Source organism: Leucoraja erinacea, chromosome 4 (genome assembly GCF_028641065.1).
Source record: "Leucoraja erinacea ecotype New England chromosome 4, Leri_hhj_1, whole genome shotgun sequence".
Classification (NCBI taxonomy): Eukaryota; Metazoa; Chordata; class Chondrichthyes; order Rajiformes; family Rajidae; genus Leucoraja; species Leucoraja erinaceus.
This window is the reverse complement of record NC_073380.1, coordinates 61,241,330-61,268,065: the sequence shown is the minus strand read 5'-3', so window position 1 is coordinate 61,268,065 and position 26,736 is coordinate 61,241,330. Positions and strand designations below refer to the sequence as shown.

The window sequence follows — 26,736 nt, the reverse complement described above, 5'->3', positions numbered from 1 at the left end:
CTGACTGTCCCTCATCAGCCCTTGCCCATCCAAATGCCTGTATATCCTATCCCTCAGAATACACTCCAGTAACTTAAGGGCCTGTCCCACTTACGTGTCCTTGGCACACAAATTACGCAACCTCGTCGTCGCGTTCCCACTGAGAAGCGCATGGGCATCGTATGGCCAAAATTTTTGTAGTGAACTAAATCTTCGCGCGCCAACGGCCTGTCGCGGAACTGACTGCCAAAGTGGGACAGGCCCAAGACCCTGGCGCGACGCAACGTCTCACCTTCAACAGCAGCAGAAGCAGGCAAACGATCGCCGAACTCGGCCTGGGGCTCATGGCCGTTGTGGTCCGGATCCGCCCCCACTTCTACTCCCAGAGCGGGGCCAAGAAAATTGAAGATAGACACAAAATGCAGGAGTAGCTCAGCGGGACCGGCAACATCTCTGGAGAGAAGGAATGGGTGACGTTTCGGGTCAAGACTTTTCTTTCAGACTGTAGAAGAGTCTCGACACGAAACGTCACCCATTGCTTCTCTCCAGAGATGCTGCCGGTCCCGCTGAGTTACTCTAGCTTTGTGTCCATCTTCAAATGACGTCACACGCTCCAGACGGCTGTGTATACGCATGTAATTGCGCCCGACCTTCGCGGGACCGTCGTGGCTCAACGCGACCACGAGGGCGCGTAATTTGTGTGCAAGTGGGACAGGCCCTTTACCAACTACAGATATTAATCTCACCAACCTATAGTTCCCAGCATTTTTCCTGCAGCCCTTCTTGAAAAGAGGCACAACATTTGCCACCCTCCAGGCTTCCGGCACCTCTCCTGTATTTAAGGATGACTCGTAAATTTCAACCAGGGCTCCCGCAATTTCCTCTATAATTTCCCGCAATGTCCTTGGATATATCTGATCAGACCCCGGAGATTTGTCTACCTTCAAACATGACAGTACCTCTGTACTTTCTCGACGGTAACCCTGACTGCTCTCACCACACTTCCAGTGACTGCTTCAATTTCCTCCGTCCTACTGTCTTTCTCCTCACTAAATACAGAGGAGAAATACTCATTGAGGACCTTGCCCATCTCCTGTGGCTCCACACAGAGGTGACCGCTTTGATTCCTGAGATGATCCACTCTCTAGTTATCCTTTTCCCCCTTATGTATTTATAAAATCTTTTGGGATTGTCTTTTATGCTACCCGCCAGAGCTATCTCCTGGCCCTTTTTTGACCTTCTGGTCTCCTTTTTTAGTTTGCTCCTTAGTTCCCAAAACTCCCCCAGGGATGCACTTGATTCCAGCTGCCTATACCTGTCCAAACATCCTTCTTGTTTTGACTAATGTCTCAATTTCCCTCATCAGCCAAGCTTCCTTACGTTTGCCTGCTTTGCCTTTCACTCTAACGGGGACGTGCACATCCTGAGCTCTCTTCAGTACATTTTTAAAAACATCCCACTTGTCCGATGTTACTTTCCCCTCAAATAACCTGAGCGAGACCTTCTCTCACACCCTCGAAGTTGGCCTTACACCAGTTGAGCATTTTAACACGTGGACCCTCTCCATCCCTATCCATATCTATCTTAAACCTAATTGAACTGTGGCCACTTGTGCCAAAAGGCTCCTTCACACGCACTTCATTAACTTGCCCATCCCAATTTCCCAATACTAGATCCAGCGTTCCCCGCACGTGTGGGGGCCTCCTCATACTGCTGAAGAAAACTCTCCTGAACACTTTTGAAGAATTGCACCCCATCTAAACCCTTCACGCGATGATTTTCCCAGTCTATATTGGGAAAGTTGAAATCCCCTACCAAGTTGAAATCCCTTACTCAACACACCTGTCGGAAATATCAAAGGCATCAAGCTTCGTAGGATTGGGTAAGATGGACCATTGGCAGATGGAGTATTTATTAAGAAGATTCTCAAAGGAAAGTAGAACTTCATCCTCCGAGGTGTACAGAAATCCATTGTTCACAATTTTGAAGGAACATGCAGACTTAGTCTTCACAGGCTCCAACATTTCATCACGTCTGAATGAAGAAAATTGGCCTTGTCTCAGTCCTGAGCAATCTGTTCCTCATTCAGAAACACTGCGTCCTGATCAGCCCGGCAAAATCCTCCCTGCGTCTAGACTGTCAAGCTCTTTTAAGAATTTTGCATGTTTTGGTGAGGTCTGCTCTCAATTATTCTAAACTCAGGAAGGTAGAGACGGCAAGGGGAGAAGAGGCAAGCCGAGCAACTATTGACAGAATATTTAAAAAATATTAATTTGATTCATTTGGAAACATTGGTTAATAGCAAAGGTTTTACACAAACAAAGATGAATTTTACACACATTAATCCACGGTCTTTTGTTATTTGCTAATTTTTCATGAAATATTATATCTTCTCAACTTGTATTCCAATATGGTCCCTAAAGCTTTCAGGTTTGGCTTGATTTTCTGTTAAACATGTCAGCACTGTATGTGGAGGCTATTTGCATTCCTTGCGTATGAAGGCATAGAATTTCACTGTGACTTGCCACATGTGACAATAAAGTACTCCATTCCATATTCCATATATCAGTAACCTTTCTTCTGTAATCTTGTTATCTTCGGTCAAGCAGAGAAGTTCAGTGTTGGTTAATATGATGGTACAGCTGGTAGAGCAGCTGCCTCTCGGCTTCAGCAACCTGGGTTTAATCCTGCTGTCTGTGTTGAGTTTGTGCATTTTCCTTGTGATTGCTTGTGTTTCCTACCCCATCCTAAACTCATAGGTAGGTTAATTGGTGACGGTAAATTGTTCCTCGTGAACATTAGTGAGTGATAGAATCTGGCCGAAGTTGATGAGAATGTGGGGGGAATGAAAATGGGATTAGTAAATTGGTATCAGATGGTTGGCATGGTACCGGTGGCATGAGGGCCTGTTTCCATGCTAGATGACTGAGGCTCGAAAGCCATTTTTTCCCCCCTCACATTAGATCTTCTAGGACTGTACATAGTATTTCCTCTTTGAAGACCCCTGGTCACTTATATACCTGGCAATATTTGATTGTCCAACTAAACCAAGATTTTGTTTCAATAGAAAAACTGTCACTACTTCGGTTGAGTATATTTTAATTATTGATTTTGCTTTATTCCTTTTAATAACCACTAAACTTAATGATTTTGTGAGCATTGCTCTTGCCACTGAGACATGTTCCACCTGCTCCCAGAACTAGATCCAGCATTACTCTGTCATGGAGATGAAAACACACTGTGGTGGAAAAACATTTTGTTTGCATAGTAGGTAAACATAGTAGGTAAACAAACATTGTACTCCTGTTCAATATAATATTTCAGAAGCCAAATATTGAAGACATACTTTGTAATATTATGCTTTTAGTGTGTGACTGAAGATATAACCTCTCTGCTCAAGAAAGCTTTCTAATATGTACTTTTCCTCTTTGCCCTCACACTATTATTTTCCCACTCTTATAAAGGATGATTGAAGTATTTTACTATTACTATCAAAAGGTTCTTAAATCTTTCAGCTATTTGCATGTAAATGTGTCCAACCTGCTCTTTCTCACTCTTTCATAGCCATTTGGTATCATTTTGTAAAACTTATTTGTCTTACTGTACAATCCTCAACATGGAAAGCTTGTCCCTTTTGCATTCCAGGATCTTTACAGGATCAACAAGGCTGGATGGAAATGCTATTGGTATGTCTTAATTGAATATTTCTCATATCATTGTTTTAATTCATTTTACATAGCACATTAAAAACATTTTATTTGCTTGATATTTTCAGTTGATTTTGTGCGCTGGCTTTGTGCTGTGTCCATGGATGAGTTAGCCTCACCAACACATCCACGAATGTTCAGCCTTCAGAAGATAGTTGAAATATCATATTACAATATGGGTCGAATCAGGCTGCAATGGTCCAGGATATGGGAGGTCATAGGAGACCATTTTAACAAGGTGATTTTTTTTGTAAGAAATCTGCAATGCATTTGAGCTTCGTTAAGCACACCGATTTACATGTGTAAATAGAAATGTAATTTGTGGTTATATAACTTTGATAATGTTGACAATTCATTCATATTTCTACTGTAGTAGATTACAGATTTGGTATGTCTACGGTTATCTAAATATATGTTATTTGTTCTGAAACTTGTTCATCCCACACCACCTCTTATTCAACTTTATCCCACCTGTTTTTCATCTGTGGTTAAAATGTTATCCTTCCACTCAATGCATCCGCCCCCGACCATTTATATTATTGTGTTTATTTTATTGACAACTACTTTATAGTTATGCAGAGTTCTTTTCCTGTCTTGTTTTAACATGTGATTTTTGCCTTCAACACAAATCACCCATCTTATTTCCCTGTCTCATGACGTTCTTCATGTTTGATTATACTTATCAACCTTTCTGATTTCCTGTTATCTGTCTCAACTTTACTGTTCATCTCACTTGTAACAGACTTGTAATTTTTGCCAAATTCTATTATTTTTGCCACACATTTCTTAATATATGCGGCAGTGCATATCTCTAGTCCTAAATCCACATAAAGTTTCTAGGAAAACAGTTCTTTCAGTACGTCCAATTAATTATCTTCTTCTAATTGTAGACTTAATTTTTAAAATTCTCTGTTATAGGACAGAAATTTAAATTGAATTAGTCATTGTGCATATTTTGCATTTCTTCATTTAAATGTGTGAAGTCCAATGAATGAAATGAAATATCAATAAATTCAGAATTATAAGTGTTCTTTCATGGTGCTGAAAGAAGTTAACTACTTTCATTTAATACCAGGTTGGTTGCAATCCCAATGAAGATGTTGCCATTTTTGCTGTAGACTCTCTGAGGCAGTTATCAATGAAATTCTTGGAGAAAGGCGAGCTTGCTAACTTCAGATTTCAGAAAGATTTCTTAAGACCTTTTGAGCACATAATGAAAAAGAACAGGTAAGTTCCTATCAACTTAAAAATGGCATTCTGTCTGATGACAAGAGTTCTGTTGTGGAATTGTAGTTATCTCTGATTACTTTTTAAAAACAAAAATGTGGATGTAAGGATGTGCAAATTATTTTATACAATTTCGCTGGGTAATGTTTGATTATTCCCATCTTTACCACTTTTAATAATGTCTTTAACAAATGTTCAGGTTTTTCAATTACATTTTTGCAAAGTATGTATTTTTTCTTGAAGATCTCCAACAATCAGAGATATGGTGGTTCGATGCATTGCACAGATGGTTAATTCTCAGGCTGGTAATATTCGTTCTGGCTGGAAGAATATTTTCTCTGTGTTTCACCTAGCAGCCTCAGATCAAGATGAGAGTATCGTAGAGCTAGCATTCCAAACAACAGGACACATTGTCAGTGAGTATTATTTCAGTCATCAAAATTATTAATGTTAGCCTGAAATGTAGATAATTGTAAAATGTCTAATTATGTGGATATACTTTTTTTTAATATATGTTATTTGACCAGATTTCTGGTCATCTTAATTCAGAGTTCATATTTAAGGTTGATAGGTGGTTGTAACCTATTTGATTTTTGAACTGTATGTAAAAAAATGGCCATTAATAGTAGGGAATTGACTGTACCCACTTCATAATTCTATGCATTCAATAATACATTTTCCTTGCTCAACCAAGTCATCATGAATCCCGTACATCTTAATCTTCTGAATCAACCTACCATGAGGGACCTATCAAAAGCCTTACTAAAATCCATGTATACAACACCCACACCAACACCTTCATCAATCTCCTCAAAAAAGTCAATCAGGTTCGTACGACACAACCTGCAACATACAGAGCCTTGCTGGATATTCCTTATTAGCCCATTCTCTTCCAAATGGAAGTAAATGATATCTCAATTAATTCTCTCCAATAGTTTCCCTACCACTGATGTGAGGCTTACTATAGGCACATGGATTCTCTCTACTTCCTTTCTTAAAGAAAGGCACAACATTGGCCACTCTCCAGTCCTCCAAGATCTCGCATGTAGCTACAGAATAAACAATGATCATTGTTAAGGCCCTCGCAATCATCTCTCTTAACCTGGGCCAGATTCCACCAGGCCCTGGGAACCTATCCATCTTGAAGCTCTAATATGTGGATAAATGTGAGGTAATCCATTTTGGTGGCAAGAACAAGAAGGCAGATTATTATCTGAATGGAGTCAGGTTAGGAAAAAGGGAAGTACAACGCCTGGGTGTCCTAGTACATCAGTCAATGAAAATAAGCATGCAGGTACAACAGGCAGTGAAGAAGGCTAATGGCATGTTGGCCTTCATAATGAGAGGAGTTGAGTATAGGAGCAAAGAGGTCCTTCTGCAGTTGTACAGGGCCCTGGTGAGACCACACCTGGAATATTGTGTGCAGTTTTGGTCTCCTAATTTGAGAAAAGACATTCTTGCTATTTAGGGAGTGCAGCGTAGGTTTACGAGGTTAATTCCCGGGATGGCGGGACTGTCATATGATGAAAGAATGGAGCGACTGAGCTTGTATTCACTTGAATTTAGGAGGATGAGAGGAGATCTTATAGAGACGTATAAAATTATAAAGGGATTGGACATGCTAGATGCAGGAAACATGTTTCACGGTGTTGGTGGAGTCAAGAACCAGGGGCCTCAGTTTAAGAATAAGGGGTCGGCCATTTAGAACTGAGATGAGGAAAAACTTTTTCACACAGAGAGGCGTGAATTTGTGGAATTCTCTGCCTCAGAAGGCAGTGGAGTCCGATTCACGTGATGCATTTAAAAGAGAGTTAGATAGAGCTTTTGGGGCAAGCGGAAACAAGGGGTATGGGGAGAAGGCAGGAACGGGCTACTGATTGTGGATGATCAGCCATGATCACATTAAATGGCGGTGCTGGCTCAAAGAGCTGAATGGTATACTCCTGCACCTATTGTCTATGTATCTATATGTATCTATGTAAAAGAGCACCATCTCCTTCTCAATCTCAAACTGCTCTAGCATATTTGTATTCTCTACACTGATCATTGTCTTACAAGTCCTTCTCCTCGGTGAATACAGATTTAAAGTACTTATTTAGTACCTCACCTACATTCTCCAACTTCTTATGGGTAGGTGCTGCACATCAATAGAGCATTATGGCACTATATGGAGGGGGAGAGCAACTGATGGATGAGCCATGTCACTGGCTTTCCTGAAATTGTCAAAATTGCAAAAAGATAAATATTTTTCTAAGTTTTAAATATTTAAGTATTCCACCAAAGTATGTAAACTTGCGATTTTTTATATTGAAGTAATGATTACTCAAATCATTGACATTTAAAAAAAGATATATTATTATGCACTGTCAATTTTTTTAACTAATATCTTTGAAAGATTCCTGCAAGCATTCCTGTCCTTTGAAATTGGATCTGGCGCAGGATATTACAGTGAATTCCTCTGTAATTGGAGAGATCAACAATGTGATCCTATATAGAGAGTGAAGAGTAAGAGAAATGTCCATGACTAAGGAACTTGCAAATCTGTGTACATGTATGCATTACGATAAGATACGATATAACTTTATTTATCCTAGGAGGGATAATGATCTGCCAACAGTCATAAGACACAAAATACACGAAACATGAAATTAAAATGACGGGTGGAAAGGTTTGGAGATTTGCAAAGATTGAGGAGAGGGGGTAGGGAGCGAGTCGGTCTACCCCACGACGGAAGGGGGAGGAATTGTACAGTTTGAAAGCCGCAGGAAAGTTGTGTAGTTGCTGTTGGTTATTTAGAAGAATGTAGCCTCATATTTTGGAAAATCCCAATATTTCTCCACAAATTCCAGATTCACAGGTTTGTTGAAGTACATTTAAAAAGTAATAACTTTGCAACATTTACAATACTATGTAATTGTAAATGCTGCTTTCCTGCTATACAATCCTAACTTGACTTTGCATCTCACATTAATGTTGACTTTTGTTAAAGTATTATAAAAAATAAGGGGCAGAATGAATAAAGTGAAATCGTGTTTAACATTAACCATGTTCTCATCCCACATTACTTTCATTCAGTCTTAATTATCTTGTATATATTGTGATGTAATCTAATTTAAAATACTTAACTATTCTTTTGATTTGGAAATCTTTGAGCGTTTAATATTTTTTATGGCACCATTTACTTAACCAAGCAATAAATATTAAATCGATAAACCTCTTTGTTGTTTTTATAATAAATATTTATCAAAGAAAATCTTGAACTAAGACCCCCTAAGCAAAATAAACTGGAATGGAAATGTGCTTGGTAAATAACAAACCTTATTATACCAGTGAAGAATCTGTTAGGTATACTGCAGTCTCTCCAATTATTGCGCAGCTAACCCAGGTCTTAATAACATCTCTCATATCGTGATGGTTATTGGCATGTGCACAAGTACCGTGAGGTACAAGTGGAATGAAAATCTTGCTTGCAGCAATATCATGGGTACGTAGACTAAAACACTACAAAAACATAAATTGTATATCAATTTTGCATATTCTATAAGAAAATGAAAAGAAAAAGACTGCAAAAGAACAAGGCATTAGTGCAAAAATGCACAGTTGGAAAATAAGTCCATGGTGGTGCAAGAGGTGATTTGTAGTGTTTTGTTGCAGAGGTAGAATTAGTTTTCTGGAGGATGTTTTGCAAACATGATAACTGCAGGAAAGTAGCTATTCCTAAACCTGATGGTGTGGTCATCAGGCTCCTGTACCTTCGGCCTGACAGTAGCAGTGAGAAGAGAGCATGGCCTAGATAGTAGGGATCCTTGATGATAGGAGCCGCCATGTTGAGCCAGCGCTTCATAGATGTTTTCAATGTGGGAAAGGTTAGTTCATGTCGGACTGGGCTGAGTCCATCACTCTCTCTATCCTCTTGCGTTCCGATATGCAGTTCATTGTTGAAGGTTCTGAAAGTAAAGTTAAATATAAATAAAAGAGAATACAACAAATATCACAGGATTACAAAACCTTTCAATTCAATCCTTAATCCAATTTTAATTTGAAGTCAGTTTCAATTTTAATGGTGGTTTTAACGTGTCACACATGTAAACAAAGAGATCAATTATTAACCTGAAATTAGAAAAAGTGAGTTTTTAAGAGTAGTAAAGTCAAATGTATAATTTTCATATTATTTTCACAGTGAATGTATTTGCAAAGCATTTCCCAGCAACAATAGATTCCTTTCAAGATGCAGTGAAATGTTTGTCAGAATTTGCCTGCAATGCTGCTTTTCCTGATACAAGCATGGAAGCAATACGTCTCATTCGTCACTGTGCAAAATATGTGTCAGAGAGACCACAGGTGAGATTTTGGTTATCACAAATTAAGTATAATAGAACATTAATGTAATTTCAATAAATAATCTTACTGAGGACTTTGAAATGGAATGAGTGATTGTTATGTGAATGTTTGACATTGGACAGGGTAGGCAGACAGCACAAATGGCTGGTTATGACTTTTTTTATTGGATGTTCTCCAATAAGGAAAGATGTGACTCCTACAGAGATAGGATGGGAAAAAAAAGCAATATGAAAGTCGTATTGTTTCCATAATTGTATTCAGAAGTAATTTAAATTGTTCCATTGTAGCATATAAGAGAGCATGGCCTAACAATTACAGCACGGAAACAGGCCATCTCGGCCAGCTACATAGTCTGTTTTCAACATGGGAAAGGTTAGTTCACCTGCCTGGGCTCATACCATAACCCTCCATTCCCTTCTCATCCATATGCCTATCCAATTTGATTTTTGAAAGTGATACCATACGAACCTGCCTCCACCAATATCCACTGGAAAACTCATTTCAATTCCGCTAATCCACTTTTAATTTGAAGTAAAGAAGTTCCCCCTCATGTTACCCACACATGTAAACTTCTGTCCCTTAACCTGAAGTGGCAAAAGTCCTTTTGTTTAGAAAGTCTTCCCTATTCTCAAAGGGAAACAGCTTGTCCACATCAACTCTGTCTATTCCTCTCATCATTTTAAAGACCTCTATCAAGTCCCCCCTTAACCTTCTGCACTCCAGAGAATAAAGACCTAACATTCAACCTTTCTCTGTAACTTAGTTGTTGAAACCCAGGCAACATTCTAGTAAATCTCCTCTGTTCTCTCTGTTTTGTTGACATCCTATAATTGGGCGACCAAAATTGTACACCATACTCCAGATTTGGTCTCACCAATGTCTTGTACAATTTTAACATTACATCCCAGCTTCTATACTCAATGCTCTGATTTATAAAGGCTGGCATACCAAAAGCTTTCTTTACCACCCTATCTATATGAGATTCCACCTTCAAGGAACTATGCACGGTTATTCCCAGATCCCTCTGTTCATCTGTATTCTTCAATTCCCTACCATTCCATTCTATTATTCTTTTTAACAGGCTTTCAATGAATATACCAGTGATGATATGAATGTACCTGCTGAAGACCGAGTTTGGGTGAGAGGATGGTTTCCAATTCTGTTCGAGTTGTCTTGCATAATTAACAGATGCAAATTAGACGTAAGAACTAGGTAAGAAATTATTTTGGTAAGTTATTAAAGCAGCATTTCAGATTGCAATAATGTTGGTATATTATGTAAGATTTAAAGTGTCTATTGGCAGGATATATTCATTCTTTTAAATGTATTGTACATCAGTTTGTTTTACTATAACTGATTAGAATTTGCTTACCTTATCACACTTAACTATCCAGTCTGTTGAGCCCTTCTGAATTATCTAGTGTTTTGAGTAACATTTTAAATTGTTTTATTTCAAAGGACAGAATAATTTCTTGAGAAAATTATTTCCTTTGTGCCATAATATTTATTATCTAATCAGAAGGGCCAAGGAATTACGAGTCAAGTCGAGAGAGTTTCATTGTCATATGTAGCGGCAAGAGAATAATGACATTCTTACTTGCAGCTTTACAGGCCCATTCACGCAATAACATACATATAAATCAACAACACAATTAATTAATAATATGTAATATTTAGCAAGCAGACTATAATAGTGCATCACCAAAGTACATAGTGCAACCAAAACATAGTGCAATGTACTTTCATTGTAGAACATAGTTGCTGAGGTAGTGTTGGTGTAGTGTATTGTTCAAGAGCCTGATGGTTGCTGAGAAGAATCTGTTTATGAAACTGGTGGTCCCGGTTTTCAGGCATCCCAGTGGTAGTGGGTCGTTGAGGCAGCCTGTCCTGTTGATCTCTATGATAGTAGAGAGGTTTGTACCCATGACGGACCGAGCAATGCCACCACTTTCTGCACCCTCCTTCATTCCTGGGCAATCAAGTTGCTAAACCAGGTTATGATACAACCAGTCAGTATGTTTTCTCTCATATGGCTGTAGAGGTTCAACAGCAGATTTGGTGACATACCCAATCTTCTAAAAAGGTAGAGGCATTGATGAGCTTACTTTGTGATTGCATCAATGTGCTGGGCCCAGGATAAATCTTCAAAGATACACAAGCCCCGAAACTTGAGATTGTTGACATTCTCCTCCCCAGTGCCATTGATGAAAATAGATTCATGGATCCTTAAGGGCCTGTCCCACTTGGACGTCATTTGCGAGCCATTTAAGCGACATCATTTACACGTCACACGCGCATGGCGTGCATTATGCGCGCATGGCGCGTAGTGAGGCATGGTGGTGTAGGCAGTGACGCACAGTAGCGTGCAGCGCCCCAGGATTTTGGAATTCACCTGCGTGATGCCCAAGCGGGACAGGCCCTTTAGTTTCCCATTCCTGAAGTCAACAATCGACTCCTTGGCCTTGCTAACATTGGGAACAAGATTATTGTTCAGGCACCATACAATTTTAGAATATCAGTCTCTCTCCTGTACTCTGACTCGCCATTAGCTGTTACTTGTCCATTAACGATACCACAGCTTCTGTATAGTTGGAAAGTAAGCAATAAAACAAATTAGATTTACAGAAATTTAATTTGATAGCAGCTGTCATGTGGTGAAGCTGGTTTTATATTGGTAGGAGTGATTTGTACATGCTCCAAATGTCAATATTGTGAAGACTATCAATTTTTTAAAGACAAGTGTCCACACAGAACCATTTAATAAAAAGGATTTCCAAGCCACCATGGTTTCTTTGTAGTTGCTGCCACCCACTGACACCGATAAAAGGATCTCTCTTGACTTTATCACACTTGGATTATTTTAAATATTGCTTTATGATATAAGATGCTGATGTACAAAGTGTGACGATAAATAATAAATGGCTTTGCATTCATTTTATTGACATTTTACGTTTTTTTCATACTTAAACATATTTATTTGAGAATTGGAAAGTGTTAACAGATAGGCAAGTTAATGTGCTAAATAACATCTGTGCTATCTATATGCCATCCAATGACAAGATCCAATGCGGGACGACCTAACTATCTATCACTGTCATTCTATTATCATCAAGTTCCCAAACCATTAACATCCTGGGGGTTACTTTTAATTAGAAGTTCAATTGGATAACCACATAAATATTTATAAGAGCAAGCCAGTGGTTGATTATCCTGCAGTCATTCAGTCCTTGGCACCATCTGCCTTTCCACCATCTGTAAGGCACAAGTCTATAGTATAATGGACATACTCCCCAAATGACTGAATGTGTTAAACTGTAAAAGCATTCAAAGAACTCAACATTGTCCAGGATAAAGCAACCTACTTGATTGGTACCACTTTCACCACTTTAATAATTAAGTACTTCCACATGCAGCATCTACAAAACTCACGTGAGTTGCCCACCTTATGCACTTGCAACAGCGCAGTCTAAGGCCTCAATCCACACCAGCAAAGATGGGTCACAGTTAGCAGATACATGAGCGCACAACCACTTGTAGGTCCACTTGCATGTTGCTCACCACCCTGACTTGGAAATATATTGTCAGTCCTTCATTGTTACTGGCTCTACATCTTGCAACTCCCTGCTCAACAGTCTACGACTATCTACACCAGAGGTCCAAGATGGTGGTTCATTACTAGTCTCTCAAGTACACTTAAATGCTGGCCTTGCCAACAATATCTGCTTTCTCCAAAGTGAATTGAAAATATTGAATGCCACAGTCTGTATTGTACCTAATCTCAGATTCTGCAACATGGCACTCGTATAATGAATAAATGAAATAATCACTCTAATTAAGGTGTAAAATACATAAGTAAATATATCTTTCACAAGTACACAAGATTGTCATCATTTGACCTTTTTTTTAAATCTTGACATAGGGGATTAACTGTGATGTTTGAAATAATGAAAACCTATGGTCATACTTTTGAGAAGCATTGGTGGCAAGATCTGTTTAGAATTGTTTTCAGGATCTTTGACAACATGAAGCTTCCAGAACAACAGTCAGAGGTATGTAGATAGTTACTTTTGAAGTACAATTACTTTTATTCACAAGTATTATCGTAAAAGTACAATACAATATGAAGCCATTTAGCACATTTCTTCTGTATTAGTTATAGCATTCCAGTTGGAACTATAATGCAATATTCAATGACATTATTTGATCTATTTTAACATTTGTTTCAAATACGTAATCAAATAATTTAAAATAATGCAGTAATTTCTGCCTCATTAGCTATTTAGATTTAAATATTTTTTTTTTAGCTGTTTGAATGGAAAATATTATTTTCATTTCGTTTGAGAAACAGGGCCTTTGGCCCATCAAGTCTACACCGTCGAGCGTTCCCATACACTGACACTAGCCAACACACACTAAGGCCAATTTACAATTATAGCAAGCTAATTTGGTGGCAAGAACGTGTTTGGAGTGTGGGAGGAAACAGGAGATCCTGAAGAAAACCAATGGAGGTCATGTGGAGGACCTACAAACTCTGTACAGACAAGCACCTGTAGGCAGGATCGAACCCGGGTCTCTGGCTGTAAGGCACCAACTCTACTGCTGCGTCACCATGCCACCCTGATTAACAACTTATTTTTTAATTAATATTTAAGTTCTTGAAATATGAACCCCAAAAACTACTTGGGAAATAGAAAAAGTCACCAAAAGATTTTTTAAATCTCCTTCAAATCAGACTATCTTAAGAGTTGGAACAATACATTGGCAACCAACCTATTCCTCGATGGCAATTAACTTGATGTCTCTGTGAGGTTGCACCTTCTTCATTTAACTTCCCATGCATAGTTAAGCCTGACTGGACTCATTTTCTCAGTACTCAGGCAACATGGCAGCTCACAGGAGGGCACACAATTTTAGGGGAAAGATTAATACTCTCGCTAGAGTGTTTTTCACTAAACTAAACCAACTTTACATAGATACATAGACAATAGGTGCAGGAATAGGTCATTCGGCCCTTCGAGCCAGCTCCACCATTCAATGTGATCATGGCTGATCATCCACAATCAGTACCCCGTTCCTGCCTTCTCCCCATACTCCTTGATTCTGCTAGCCCTAAGACCTCTATCTAACTCTCTTTTGAATGCATCCAGTGAATCGGTCTCCACTTTCTTCTGAGGCTGAGAATTCCACAAATTCACAACTCTATGTGTGAAAAAGCTTTTCCTCATCTCAGTTCTAAATAGCCTACCCCATATTCTTAAACTGCGCCCCTGGTTCTTGAGTCCCCCAACATCGGGAACATGTTTCCTGCATCTAGCCTCTCCAATCCCTTAATAATTTGACGTCCCTATAAAATCCCCTCACATCCTAAATAGTGAATACAAGCTCAGTCACTCCATTCTTTCATCATGTGACAGTCCCACCATCCCGGGATTAACCTCGTGAATCTATGCTGCACTCCCTCAATAGCAAGAATGTCCTTCTTCAAATTAGGAGGCCAAAACTGCACACAAAACTCCAGGTGTGGGCTCACCAGGACCCTGTATAACTGCAGAAGGACCTCTTTGCTCCTATACTCAACTCCTCTCGTTATGAAGGCTAACATGCCATCAGCTTTCTTCACTGCCTGTTGCACCTGCATGCTTACTTTCAGTGGCTGATGTTCTAGGACACCCAGATCTCGTTTAACTTCCCCTTTTCCTAACCTGACACCATTCAGATAATAATCTGCCTTCCCGTTCTTGCCACCAAAGTGGACAACCTCACATTTTTCCACATTATATTCCATCTGCCATGCATCTGCCCACTCACCCAACCTGTCCAAATCACCCTGCATCCTCATAGTATCCTCTTCACAGTTCACACTTCCACCTAGCTTTGTGTCATCTGCAAATTTGCTAATGTTACTTTTAATTCCTTCATCGAAATCATTAATGTATATTGTAAATAGCTGCAGTCCCAGCACCGAGCCTTGCGGCACCCCGCTGGTCACTGCCTGCCATTCTGAAAGGGACCCGTTAATCCCTACTCTTTGTTTCCTGTCTGCCAACCAATTTTCCATCCATGTCAATACCCTACCTCCAATACCATGTGCTCTAATTTATCAACTAATCTCCTGTGTGGGACCTTATCAAAGGCTTTCTGAAAGTCCAGGTACACATTGTTTAATAGACTGATAATAATCCTAGGTAATAATCCTTAGTATAGCATCTGAATTTACTCATTTGTAGTAGATTAAAAACTGGTTTGTTTGTTCACTTTGATTTCAATGTTTCGAACAATGTAATTCTTAAAATAAATAGAAATGGACCAGAAGAGTCAGAAAGTCATGGAAGCAGGTCTGGCCCAATTTGTCACCTGGATATTTGTCTTTCTTGGTTGGGGATTATTAAACACTTAAATTAAGATAGCTTTAACCATTTTATGTTATCCAGATCAAATTTTTAAGTTTGTGCAAATGAGCAATAAAATTATCAAATGGCATGTTTGACTTTACATAATGAAGTTTAAATATTTCAACACTAAATATTAGTGTGGATGTACTTACCAGGATTTCCTTTTGGAATGAATTAATAACCCAATGTCCTAAAAATATTTCAGTTTTCTCAACAGTAACTCTTACTGGCTCTCAATCTTCAGTCAACATATCAAAACTAGCCTACAAAGTCAATAATCAGGAAAATTAGCTGGGCTTCTTTCCTTGCACAGCTAGCAAGTCAACGCCTTTAAATAACTAGTCTACAGGATGTCTGCGGTTTATTGCTTGTAGTAACAACAATAATTTTTGAGTTAACGTAGTTTAGTCTTCCTCAGGCCTATTGCAATGATATCAAGACAGCGATCTTCTGTTTGACGCTACAGCATTCTTCCAAAATCTAGTAACTTTTTTTCTTTTTAATTTTTATTTTATGTGCAAAGGCACATATTTGCATATATTTGGTACAGCTTCTGAAACCCAAGCTTAAATTCTTTACACTTTGTTGTACACTTTGAAGATTTCTATCTTCAAGCTCTTATGCATCTCCAGTACTGGTGCATATTTACAATAACCTAGATTAAAAAATTTACATAGCATTCCCTATTGCATGATCTCTTGATGCAGAATCTGGAGGTTGTGATGTATAATAGACATGGGGGGGATCTATTAAGCAGTTAGAATATTAATATCAGCCGATTTTATTTTTCAGAAAGCTGAATGGATGACCACCACTTGTAATCATGCACTTTATGCTATCTGTGATGTATTTACACAATATTTTGAAGTACTCAATGATGTCCTACTGGATGATATATTTGCACAGTTATACTGGTGTGTGCAGCAAGGTAAAACAAATACAAGTATTCAAAAGTATACAAGTAGTTCTTGAGAAACTCAGCGGGTGCAGCAGCATCTATGGAGCGAAGGAAATAGGCAACGTTTCGGTCCGAAACCCTTCTTCAGACTGATGTAGGGTGGGGAGGGCGGGGAGAAGAAAGGAGAAATGAAGAGGAGGAACCTGAGCGCTGAGGGAGAGCTGGGAAGGGGAGGAGACAGCAAGGGCTTCCGGAAATTGGAGAAGTCAATGTTTATGCCGCTAGGGTGCAAACTGACCAAGCGGAATATGAGGTGCTGCTCCTCCAATTTCCGGTTGTGCCTATTCTGGCCATGGAGGAGGCCAAGGACAGAAAGGTCGGATTCGGAATGGGAGGGGGAGTTGAAGTGCTGAGCCAACAGGAGATCGGGTTGGTTAATGCGGACCGAGTGGAAGTGTTCGGACAAACGATTGCCAAGCCTACGTTTGGTCTCCGCGATGTCGATTAGCTGACATCTAGAGCAGCGGATGTAATAGATGAGGTTGGAGGAGATGCAGGTGAACCTCTGTCGCACCTGGAACGACTGCTTGGAGTCGAGGGGGGAGGTAAAGCGACAAGTGTAGCATCTCTTACGGTTGCAAGGGAAAGTGCCAGGGGAAGGGGTGGTGCAGGTGGGAAGGGAAGAATTGACCAGGGAGTTACGGAGGGAGCGGTCTTTGCGGAAAGCAGAAGGGGGGAAATGGGAAGATGTGGCGAGTGGTGGAGTCACGTTGGAGGTGGCGAAAATGACGGAGGACTATTTGTGGTATGTGACGGCTAGTGGGGTGAAAGGTGAGGACTGGGGGGACTCTGCCCTTGTTATGAGTGGAGGGATGGGGAGAGAGCAGTGTTACGGGGTATTGAAGAGACCTTGGTGAGAGCCTCATCTTTAGTGGTGGAGGAGAAACCCCGTTCCCTGAAGAATGAGGACATTTCCGATGCCCTCATTCTTCGATGCCCAATCGGAAATGTCCTAATTGCATCCGCTAGATGTCAGCTGATCTACATCGGTGAGATCAAACATAGGCTTGGCAATCGTTTCGCCAAACACCTCCGCTCAGTCCGCATTAACCAATCTGATCAATTAACAATCTGGCTCAGCACTTCAACTCCCCCTCCCATTCAGAATCTGACCTTTCTGTCCTGGGCCTCCTCCATGGCCAGAGTGACCACCACCGGAAATTGGAGGAGCAGCACCTCATATTCCGCTTGGGCAGTTTGTACCCTAGCGGCATAAACATTGACTTCTCCAATTTCCGGTAGCCCTTGCTGTCTCCTCCCTTTCCCAGCTCTCACTCAGCCCTCTGGCTCCTCCTCTTCCTTTCTTCTTCCCACCCCCCCCACACATCAGTTTGAAGAAGGGTTCCCACCCAAAACGTTGCCTATTTTCTTCGCTCCATAGATGCTGCCTCACCCGCTGAGTTTCTCCAGCATTTTTGTCTACCTTCGATTTTCCAGCATCTACAGTTCCTTCTTAAATACAAGTAGATCTTTGTTGCTTTCTTCAAATAATTATAATTCATTAAAAACTTATAATGTACATTATCTGCAGCATCAAGATTGGGTTTTCATTATGCAAATTTTGCAAAGCAACAAAATAGGAATCTGTAACCATTTATAGGCATTTTGTCTCTTTAAATTTGGCATAGTAAGGGGAACAGTCTATTCTACTTATGATGACCTGATACATTGGGCTGTAGTTACACTGCCAATACAGAGACAGGTCAAGTTCCCCAAGATGTGATTTCTAGGAAAACAAAAACAATATATGTCTAAAATATTATATATTGAAGATGCTCGTCAGAGCATCTGTTTTCCATGAATTTTACTATGTTTTGAGCTATTTAATCACCTTCTAAAACTGTCTTTGCAACACGTTATATCCACATAATGTAAATTCTAAACAATGCAAGCTTGTTTTCTGCAAAGAATCCTTGACTTTCATGTACACGTCAATTAACCTGATCTCTAGGTTAAAATGCACTGCTGTGTAGATACAGATAGACAACTGATTTAAATGGAAACAAACTCTGTAACTGTCGACTTGTTGAAGGTGTCAACATTAACCAAAAATTGATATGATTTCTGCCAATTAAAATCACCATGAAAGCCCATCTTCCCAATGAAGTGCAGGAACTGAACTACGTTTATTCAGTCAGTTCATTCCATGTTATCAAAGATTATCCTTTCTAGGATATTTGTCATTGGTAGAAGAAATGCTTGTACTGACATCTGTATTTACAAAACACCCACTCATTCATTATGAACATTATCACTTTCCATAGAATAAAAGCAATGCTGCTAATTCAGAGTTGGTACCTGGCCCAACTTCATACTGAAGTGAAATTAAGCCTTGGGAGGATTGTATTGTGCTTTCCACTGGAGAAAGTAAAACTCAATTCATGTTGTGACTGTGGTGGAAATTCATCCAAACAAAAATAATTTTAAAAGTTATTTTTTATAATGAATTGTTAATGTCTTGCTTTTTCTCTCAGATAATGAACAACTAGCTCGATCTGGGACTAATTGTCTGGAAAATGTTGTCATTCTGAATGGGGAAAAGTTTTTGCCAGAAACATGGGACAAAACTTGCACTTGCATGTTGGACATCTTCAAGACCACTATTCCTCATGCGTAAGAAACCTCTTTAATGGAAGAAGTACTTGTAATTTTTATAATACTTCAATTTTGTATTGCGATTCTATTGATCCTTTCATAAAATGAATGAATTTCCAGGCTACTCTTTTGCATGTGTGAGAGGGAAAGATAGATCTGCCATGATTAAATGGCGAGTAGAATTGATGGGCCGAATTATCTAATTCTGCTCCTTATAACTTATGAACTTGTACACAAAGATTCCAGGACATTATCAAATTCCAGCAATATATTAGTAAAATAAATACAAGAAATGAACAGATTGTCTCATGAGGAAAGATTGGACAGGCTTGGTTTGTACGTGCTAAGGTTTAGAAGTATGAGGGACTATTTGATTGAAATATGTAAGATTTTAAGGGGGTTGTTGATAGGATAGATGTGGAATGGATGATTTGAAGGAGAATCTCGAACTATGATAATATTGAAATATAAATGATTGCTCGTTTTGAGATAGATTACATGAACTTGTTTCAATGAGGGCTGTGAATCTTTGGAGCTGTGCTCTTCAAAGAGCTATGGAAGTAGAGTACTTGAATATAGATCTGCTTATATTCTCAAAAGGCCAAAAGCTGTGAGATTACTGGAGGAATGTGAAACTGAGCTTACAATCAACTATGAGTTTACAGAATTGCAGAGCAAGTTTGTGTTTGTGTTGCATCTTCTGTGGTTGCAGGGGAAGCTGCCATGGGGAGAGGAGTGAGTATTGGTGCTGATAGAATAAACCAGTGTCCCAAGTAGAAATGTTTCTGAAATGCTAAAATGAGAGGAGGTATGGCTAATGTATTGTCATGTTGGAGTTGTCATGACTTACAATCTGTTCAGAATGGGGGCGAGTGGAGTGGAAGATTTTGGATTTAGGACCTTATTCTTGCGTTGGGTGAGAGGGTGAAGGGTGAGAGCAGAAGTGCAGAAAATGAAATAGCCACAGTTATAGCCCAATAGCCCATCACCTATTGTGGAAGAGAAACCACAGCTGAGAAAAAAGGAAGACTCATTGGAAATACCTGTGGTGAAGGTGGCATTGTGAGAACAAATACAATCACCAGATGTGTGTTTGATAAGGTTTATTTAAAGTTTGAAGTTTACCTCAAATGTACCAAAGGATTGAATTATGGAGATAGGTTTGTAAAGTATATTGTGAGTGAGTGGATTGCTTTGTTGGAAGTTGGAAAAATTCTACTGTTTACGAATGATTAACCCATGCTTTCAATGTGGCCAATCTTTATAGTTGGTTAGAAATTTCCTATCTGCCTAGACTGAAAAATAGTGTCATGATTTGATTGTGAAGTTTGATATGTTTTATCTTTCAGACTGAAGTTTAGAATACTTGGTTTAGAGTATGTATTACTTGTTTGAATTGGAATGCTAAAATTTCCATTTTATAGTCTATAACTGAGATCAAATCTATTTTATTAGCATAACACTTTTCATATTTAAATTTTCAGCTAGGAATGAAATAATGTACTCTAATTTGGTTTTTAGTTTATTAACATGGCGACCCTCACACTCGGAAGGTGACTCTCCATTACAAAATGATGCTGGAGAGAAACAATTGGTATGTATTTCAACACTTCCAAAATTATCATGTTGGTTTCAGTTCTAAACCCTGCAGTTACCTCCCTAAACCTTTCCATATCTCTACCTCACTCACTTTCTCTGTCATTCTTTGAAACCTTGGGATATTAAGGTTCCTATTCATATATTTTTCAAAAAAATAAATTACTTTAATATAATTTTTACTTGTGCTCTTGTAAAACTTAAATTTGTGCGTGGTAACGTTGAAGGTGCTGTGTTGTGGTAATTCAATCAGTAGGAATGCAATCAGTCCGAAGAATTGTAAAACTAACGATCATAAAAATGAAGAAAAATGTGCCTTTTGTGTGTTGAGAGTGTTACATTCTTGGAAATTAGGCTCATAGCCTGTGTCGAGGTTGCGCTATTCAAAATCAGCTCGAAGTAAAACAAGTTTGTTCTAAACTAGGCTGTTCAGAGAAACTGTTCAAGAAGGAACTGCAGATGCTGGAAAATCGAAAGTACACAAAATTGCTGGAGAAACTCAGCGGGTGCAGCAGCATCTATCATAGATGCTGCTGCACCCGCTGAGTTTCTCCAGCAATTTTGTGTACCCTGTTCAGAGAAACTGATGCTTTTATGCAAAATCTTAAATCCAATTCAATAGATGCATATATTCTAATTATTAGTCATACATTATGGAAACAGGCCCTTCAGCCCAACTTTCCCACACCGACCAACATGTCTCATCTACACTAGTCCCACCTGCCTGCATTGGGGCCCAATTCCCTCCAAACCTGTCCTATGCATGTACCTGTCTAATTGTTTCTTAAGCGTTGCAACGGTCCCTGCCTCAACTCCCTCCTCTGGCAGCACTGTTGTATATTCTGCTCTGTTATCTGTTATATTTTGCAATACTAAAAGAAAATAGGTAATCCCTTTGCATGACATTACATATAGCACAGTTGCATTGCCTTTATTGAAATATGCATTGAATGCAATAGACAATAATACAGAGCATTCACTTAATATAATCATTGTTGTTAGCATTATTGCGTGCTTATGCAACATTGTCAGTTTTCATTAAGACCATTATCAGATATTCCAGGTTAATAGCATACATTATTGATTGGTGATGCATAGCCGCTGTTATATTTAGACTTTGATATAATATGAATAAAACTAAAGGAAAAGAAAAAAAAGTCACACTTATATAATAAATTGCAGTTTGAACTATCTCCGCTCCTAAACGAAACTACAATTTTATTTACTTCTTTTAGGATGCTGTTTCTCAAAAATCAGTGGACGTCCTGAGTAAGGGTGAGGATCAACTCTCTGTGACCAGCACAGAAAAGATGCCATTAGACTGGCGTCAGAGCCAGTTTAGTCTTGGATCCAATGCCAGTGATGATGCTGCGAAAGTTAAGATATCATCAAGTGAGTCACAGCCAAACAAAGTTGAAAGTTTCTCTTTTATGAAGATTTTACATAATGCTCTTTCTGCCCAATTTAAATAATAGGCTTCTTCTAATAGATGGCACAAATAAATCCTTGTTACAATATGAAACCTTGCAAGTATTGTATTGGGGTTTATTATTAATAGACAATAGACAATGGGTGCAGGAGTAGGCCATTCGGCCCTTCGAGCCAGCACCGACATTCAATGTGATCATGGCTGATCATGCCCAATTATTATCCCGTTCCTGCCTTCTCCCCATATCCCCTGACTCCGCTATTTTTAAGAGCCCTATCTAGCTCTCGCTTGAAAACATCCAGAGAACCTGCCTGCACCGCCCTCTGAGGCAGAGAATACCACAGACTCACCACTCTTTGTGAGAAAAAGTGTTTCCTCGTCTCCGTTCTAAATGGCTTACTCCTTATTCTTAAACTGTGGCCCCTGGTTCTGGACTCCCCCAACATCGGGAACATGTTTCCTGCCTTTAGCATGTCCAAGCCCTTAACAATCTTATATGTTTCAATGAGATACCCTCTCATCCTTCTAAACTCCAGAGTGTACAAGCCCAACTGCTCCATTCTCTCAGCATATGACAGTCCCGCCATCCCAGGAATTAACCTTATAAACCTACGCTGCACTCCAAGAGTCAAGAGTCAATTTAGCAAGAATGTCCTTCCTCAAATTAGGGGACCAAGACTGCACACAATACTCCAGGTGTGGTCTCACTAGGGCTCTGTACAACTGCAGAAGATCCTCTTTGCTCCTATATTCAATTCCTCTTGTTATAAATGCCAACATGCCATTCACTTTCTACCCTGCCTGCTGTACCTGCATGCTTACTTTCATAGACTGATGTACAAGGGCCCCCAGATCCCATTGTACTTCCCCTTTTCCCAACGTCATTTAGATAGTAATCTGCCTTCCTGTTTTTGCTACCAAAGTGGATAACCTCACATTTATCCGCATTAAACTTCATCTGCCATACATCTGCCCACTCCCCCACCCTGTCCAAGTCACCCTGCATTCTTATAGCATCCTCCTCACAGTTCACATTGCCACCCAGCTTTGTGTCATCTGCAAATTTACTAATGTCACTTTGAATCCCTTTATCCAAATCATTGATGTATTTGTAAATAGCTGCGGTCCCAGCACCGAGCCTTGTGGTACTCCACTAGTCACTGCTTGCCATTCTGAAAGGGACCCGTTAATCCCTACTCTTTGTTTCCTGTCTGCCAACCACTTCTCTATCCATGTCAGCACTCTACCCCCCATAGGGGGTTTTATTGGGGGTAATAGTAGGGGGTAAATATAATAATAGGGGTAAAATTAGTGCCCTAATTTTGCCCACTAATCTCCTATGTGGGACCTTATCAAATGCTTGCTGAAAGTCCAGGTACACTACATCCACTGGCTCTCCCTTGTCCATTTTCCTAGTTACATCTTCAAAAAATTCCAGAAGATTAGGCAAGCATCATTTCCCCTTCGTAAATCCATGCTGACTCGGACCGATTCTGTTACTGCTATCCAAATGTTTGGCTATCACATCTTTTATAATTGACTCCAGCATCTTCCCCACCACCGATGTCAGGCTAACTGGTCTATAATTCCCTGTTTACTCTATCCCGCCTTTCTTAAAAAGTGGGATAACATTAGCTGCCCTCCAATCCACAGGAACTGATCCTGAGTCTATAGAACATTGGAAAATTATCACCAATGCATCCACGATTTCTAGAGCCACTTCCTTAAGTACCCTGGGATGCAGACCATCAGGCCATGGGGATTTATCAGCCTTCAGTCCCATCAGTCTATCCAACACCATTTCCTGCCTAATGTGGATTTCCTTCAGTTCCTCTGTCACACCAGATCCTCTGGCCACTACTATATCAGGAAGATTATTTGTGCCCTCCTTAGTGAAGACAGATCCAAAGTACCTTGTAACCATGTAAATTACCTGGAAAAAATTATCACTTTTGCCTCCGCGTAATTTAATGAAACAATCTCTCAATGTACAGATATATAAAATATTATTACAACAGGCTTTTTTAAGTGGAAATTCTTCAGTGAAGCTGTAAGACATTTATCATGAAAAGTGAAAATGTTGGAAACGAGCTGTCTGCCAGGCAATATCTGTGGAGAGAGAAAACTTCATGAATTCTTGCTATTGAGGGAGTGCAGCGTAGGTTTACAAGGTTAATTCCCGGGATGGCGGGACTGTCATATGCTGGGAGAATGGAGCGGTTGGGCTTGTATACTCTGGAGTTTAGAAGGATGAGAGGTCATCTCATTGAAACATATAAGATTATTAAGGGTTTGGACATGAGGCAGGAAACATGTTCCCGATGTTGCGGGAGGCCAGAACCAGGGGCCACAATTTAAGAATAAGGGGAAGCCATTTAGAATGGAGACGAGGAAACCCTTTTTCTCACAGAGAGTTGTGAGTTTGTGGAATTTGCTGCCTCAGAGGGTGGTTCTCTGGATTCTTTCAAGAGAGAGCTAGTTAGGGCTCTTAAAGATAGCGGAGTCAGGGGATATGGGAAGAAGGCAGGAATGGGGTACTGATTGGGGATGATCACCCACGATCACATTAAATGGCGGTGCTGGCTCGAAGGGCCAATTGGCCTACTCCTGCACCTATTGTCTATTGGGCCTTTTATTATGAGCAAACAAACTTGTTTTAAGTTGCCGAGGGGAAGACGAAGAGGGTACAAAGAGCGTCAGTGGTATTCTCTTTGGGTACAACATCTCTTCCTTTACCTCTTCCTTTCCAATCGCCTACTAATTTACTCCAGATGCTGTTTAACCAACATTTTCTGTTTTTATGTTGAAGTTATTGGTAGTAATTGGTTGCGCTCACCATTCATCTGTTTAATTCAGCCTGTGGATTGGGCAAAAATTTGAGATGCCTGTTGATTTTTAATTACTTTGGACCTGTTCAGAATGACTCGAGGCCTTTAGGAGAAGAACATTTTGAAGTAGTGATAAAATCTGTGTGGACCTAAAGTTAATGAAAATTTGACCGAAGTTGATTTTCCAATCAACCTGCAGATTAAATTTAAACAAAGGTAGCCTGATTATTACAGAATTCATCTTGCATTTGAGATTATCCAAATTCTGCTTGTGCACAGTAAAAGTTGACTCTCCATCATTGAACAATCTGGCTTGCTGTAAGAACAGGCGTTACAGAAATACTGCCGCAGTATGGACGTAATTGGCATGTGATAGTAACTCCCTGTTGCCAGTTTACTGTGTGCAGTTTTCCATGCTGCTGGTAAGTGCTCGTAGTAAAATGACCAATGCCGCTCCTAATTGTCCATATATTTCATTTTTCAGGAGTTATTTAAAAAATACATAATAAAGAATGCATTTGTTGGGTAATTTAACTTGATTAATTATGGTCTGTCAATGTGTGCTAAATAACACAGCATTTGAGGTTTATTCGTGCCAAGTCCATTTCAAACATCACGGCTATGTATGATGATTGCCACATCTCAACTTTAAAATTCTCATTTATATTTTTGAAGGCCTTGAGCTTCATTCTCTCTGTAATAACCTCAAATCCTCTAAATCTCCAGGTTATCTGCTCTCTTCTAATTAGTTTCTTGCATATCCTTGAATCATTGTTGCCTCATCGTTGAAGTTGGCTATGCTAGGCTTAACATTTCTTAACAACTGTATATTGCCATATCTGATTGTTAAATAATCCATTGACTAATAATTTATTATAATTGAATTGCTGATTACATTCTTGGTTGCATTTGTTCAAAATTACAAGTCATGATTGATTAAACAAACTACTTTCTTCCTTTAGAATTACAAGAACAAAAATTGTTTGCTGCGTTTCTCATTAAATGTGTCGTCCAGTTGGAACTAATTCAGACAATCGACAACATTGTCTTTTTTCCTGCAACCAGCAAAAAGGAGGATGCTGAGAACCTGGCGGCAGCTCAGGTATAGACCAGCCGTTTGTAAAATGGAAGGTGTTTTTTTAATTGGTTGAAAGATGACAAGAAATTACACTGAGTAATTCACAAAAACAATCTAAAGAAGTTCAACCCTTGTGGAAGAATTATCTTTTTAAACAGGTTAGATCAATTATCACAGAATTCACTTTGAATTTGAGGTTATCCAAATAACCTGGATAGCCCCCAAGAGAGTGAATCCACACAAAGCCTCTGACCAAGACAGCACATCTATCCAAGTGCTAAAGACCTGTGGAAACCAACTGGCTGGAATACTCAAGATCATTTTCTTTTTTTTTTTTTTTTATAATTTTATTTTTATTAGAAGTACGGTAAATTACAATCCTACATAACACATATATCTTAATACATTTTTTGTACCGCTTCATTTTTTTTGAGCTTTAAGAAAAAGGTAGAAGTAAGGAAAGTAAAGAAAGTGCAAGAGAGTCGTGAAGTGCAAGAGTGTTGGGAAAAGAAAGCCCCTTAGGAAAGAAGTTAGAGAAGGAAGTAAAGTGAGAAAATAGACCCTAGAAAAGAAAGAAAGAGAAAATAGAAACAATCGCTCTATTAT

The 26,736-nt window shown here is 39.4% G+C and overlaps 1 protein-coding gene across 3 annotated transcripts in view; it reads left to right on the top strand.

Annotated features, from left to right (window-relative positions):
- Positions 1 to 26,736, top strand: part of arfgef1 (ADP-ribosylation factor guanine nucleotide-exchange factor 1 (brefeldin A-inhibited)) — a 166,911-nt gene that overhangs the window by 122,501 nt on the left and 17,674 nt on the right. For all 3 annotated transcript variants that reach the window (XM_055634414.1, XM_055634413.1, XM_055634412.1), the window contains 12 exons: positions 3,625 to 3,665; positions 3,755 to 3,924; positions 4,762 to 4,913; positions 5,157 to 5,329; positions 9,094 to 9,254; positions 10,336 to 10,466; positions 13,174 to 13,303; positions 16,439 to 16,574; positions 19,079 to 19,217; positions 20,721 to 20,793; positions 22,031 to 22,187; positions 26,015 to 26,154. In XM_055634414.1, coding sequence (XP_055490389.1) covers positions 3,625 to 3,665; positions 3,755 to 3,924; positions 4,762 to 4,913; positions 5,157 to 5,329; positions 9,094 to 9,254; positions 10,336 to 10,466; positions 13,174 to 13,303; positions 16,439 to 16,574; positions 19,079 to 19,217; positions 20,721 to 20,793; positions 22,031 to 22,187; positions 26,015 to 26,154 — 1,603 coding nt within the window. The remainder of the gene's footprint in view (positions 1 to 3,624; positions 3,666 to 3,754; positions 3,925 to 4,761; positions 4,914 to 5,156; positions 5,330 to 9,093; positions 9,255 to 10,335; positions 10,467 to 13,173; positions 13,304 to 16,438; positions 16,575 to 19,078; positions 19,218 to 20,720; positions 20,794 to 22,030; positions 22,188 to 26,014; positions 26,155 to 26,736) is intronic.